Source organism: Seriola lalandi, unplaced genomic scaffold, assembly GCF_002814215.2.
Source record: "Seriola lalandi dorsalis isolate HSWRI2012SDOR001 ecotype SW California unplaced genomic scaffold, Sedor1 jcf7180002055009, whole genome shotgun sequence".
NCBI classification, from domain to species: Eukaryota; Metazoa; Chordata; class Actinopteri; order Carangiformes; family Carangidae; genus Seriola; species Seriola lalandi.
In genome coordinates, this window is record NW_019525552.1 from 485,277 (window position 1) to 487,010 (window position 1,734).

Sequence of the window (1,734 nt, forward strand, 5' to 3'; positions counted from 1 at the left end):
GACACTGGTGACATCATGTGATCTCTGCTCTGTGATTGGCTGCTGTGTGAGTAAGAGCTGAGCTGCTGCTGGACTTTGTGTCAGTTGGTGTCAGTCGTCTCTCAGATCCACAGACACTCAGTTTCACCTGCTGATGAAGATGATGATGAAGGAGCTGCTGCTCTTCCTCTCCTGTGTCGCCTGCGTCTCTGCTGACAGTAAGTTACTGACTAGTTAACCAGCTACAGACAGGAGGTTACTGACTAGTTAACCAGCTACAGACAGTAAGTTACTGACTAGTTAACTAACCACAGACAGTAAGTTACTGACTGGTTAACCAGCTACAGTCTGTTAACTAACGAAAGACAGTAGGTTACTGACTAGTTAACCAGCTACAGACAGTAAGTAACTGACTAGTTAACCAGCTACAGACTGTTAACTAACAAAAGACAGTAGGTTACTGACTAGTTAACCAGCTACAGTCTGTTAACCAGCTAGAGACACCAAGTTACTGACTAGTTAACCAGTTACAGGCAGTAAGTGACTGACTAGTTAACCAGCTACAGACAGGAGGTTACTGACTAGTTAACCAGCTACAGACAGTAAGTTACTGACTGGTTAACCAGCTACAGTCTGTTAACTAACAAAAGACAGTGTGTTACTGACTAGTTAACCAGCTACAGACAGGAGGTTACTGACTAGTTAACCAGCTACAGACAGTCAGTTACTGACTAGTTAACCAGCTACAGACAGGAGGTTACTGACTACTTAACCAGCTACAGACAGTCAGTTACTGACTAGTTAACCAGCTACAGTCTGTTAAACAGCTACAGACAGTGAGTTACTGACTAGTTAACTAACCACAGTCAGTTAACCAGGTCTTGTCTCTTCAGGTCTCCATATGGACCTTCAAGTCATGGGATGTTCAGCCTCTGATGGAGAGGAGATGTATTCTCTGGATGGAGAAGAGAAGTGGTTCGCAGACTTCGTCAATAAGAGAGGAGTGGAGCCTCAGCCCAGTTTCATAGATCATATCAGGTACGTGGAGGGAACTTATCAAGGAGCTGAGACCAATCAACAGATCTGCAGATCAAACCTGAAGACGTTGAGTGATGCCTTGAAGGAAATCCCTCTGAACAAAGGTAAAAGAGAAATCACATTTAAAACCTCTGTAACTTTTCTCCTCCACAAACAGAAACACAGATTTATATTTAATGAGCTCGTTAATATGAAGAAATAATTAATTATGTCTTAATGTGAGAGACGACCTCATCACACTGTGTGTGTGTGTGTGTGTGTGTGTGTGTGTGTGTCTGTGTGTGTGTGTATGTGTGGCTATGTGTGTGTGTGTGTGTGTGTGTCTGTGTGTGTCTATGTGTGTGTCTGTGTGTGTGTCTGTGTGTGTGTGTGTGGGGGGGGTGTCACTGTAAGACTCTGACCTCTGACCTCTGACCCCTGAGGATGAAATCACCTGTAACAGATCTCTGCGCAGCATCATCAGCGCTGTCATCAGTCACATGACGTAGTTACAGCAGCTTGTGCAGAGTTCAGACATGTGATCTGGTTCAGCTCCAGTCTGATTGGTCCTCCATCATTAACTCATTAACTCAGTAATCAATACTCTGCTGAATGAATCAGTGACGTAACTCCCTCCTTCTCCTCGTTGCTCCGCGTCCATGACGACAGAGTGTTTCTCAGAACATGATGTGATCCAGTTTAATAAGACGTGTTCCTCCTCAGATCCTCCCTCCAGTC

The 1,734-nt window shown here is 44.5% G+C and overlaps 1 protein-coding gene and 1 long non-coding RNA gene across 2 annotated transcripts in view; both read left to right on the top strand.

The window, feature by feature from the left end:
* LOC147817164 (uncharacterized) overlaps nt 1-1,734 on the top strand; it is a 39,899-nt gene that overhangs the window by 5,773 nt on the left and 32,392 nt on the right. The gene's annotated exons all lie outside the window — the stretch shown is intronic.
* The window catches only part of LOC111647831 (HLA class II histocompatibility antigen, DP alpha 1 chain-like), a 19,894-nt gene continuing 18,207 nt past the window's right edge, over nt 48-1,734 (top strand). Inside the window, exons 1-2 of the mRNA XM_023397509.2 lie at nt 48-197; nt 873-1,121. Of these exons, the coding sequence (XP_023253277.1) occupies nt 134-197; nt 873-1,121 (313 nt within the window). The 5' untranslated portion in view covers nt 48-133. The remainder of the gene's footprint in view (nt 198-872; nt 1,122-1,734) is intronic.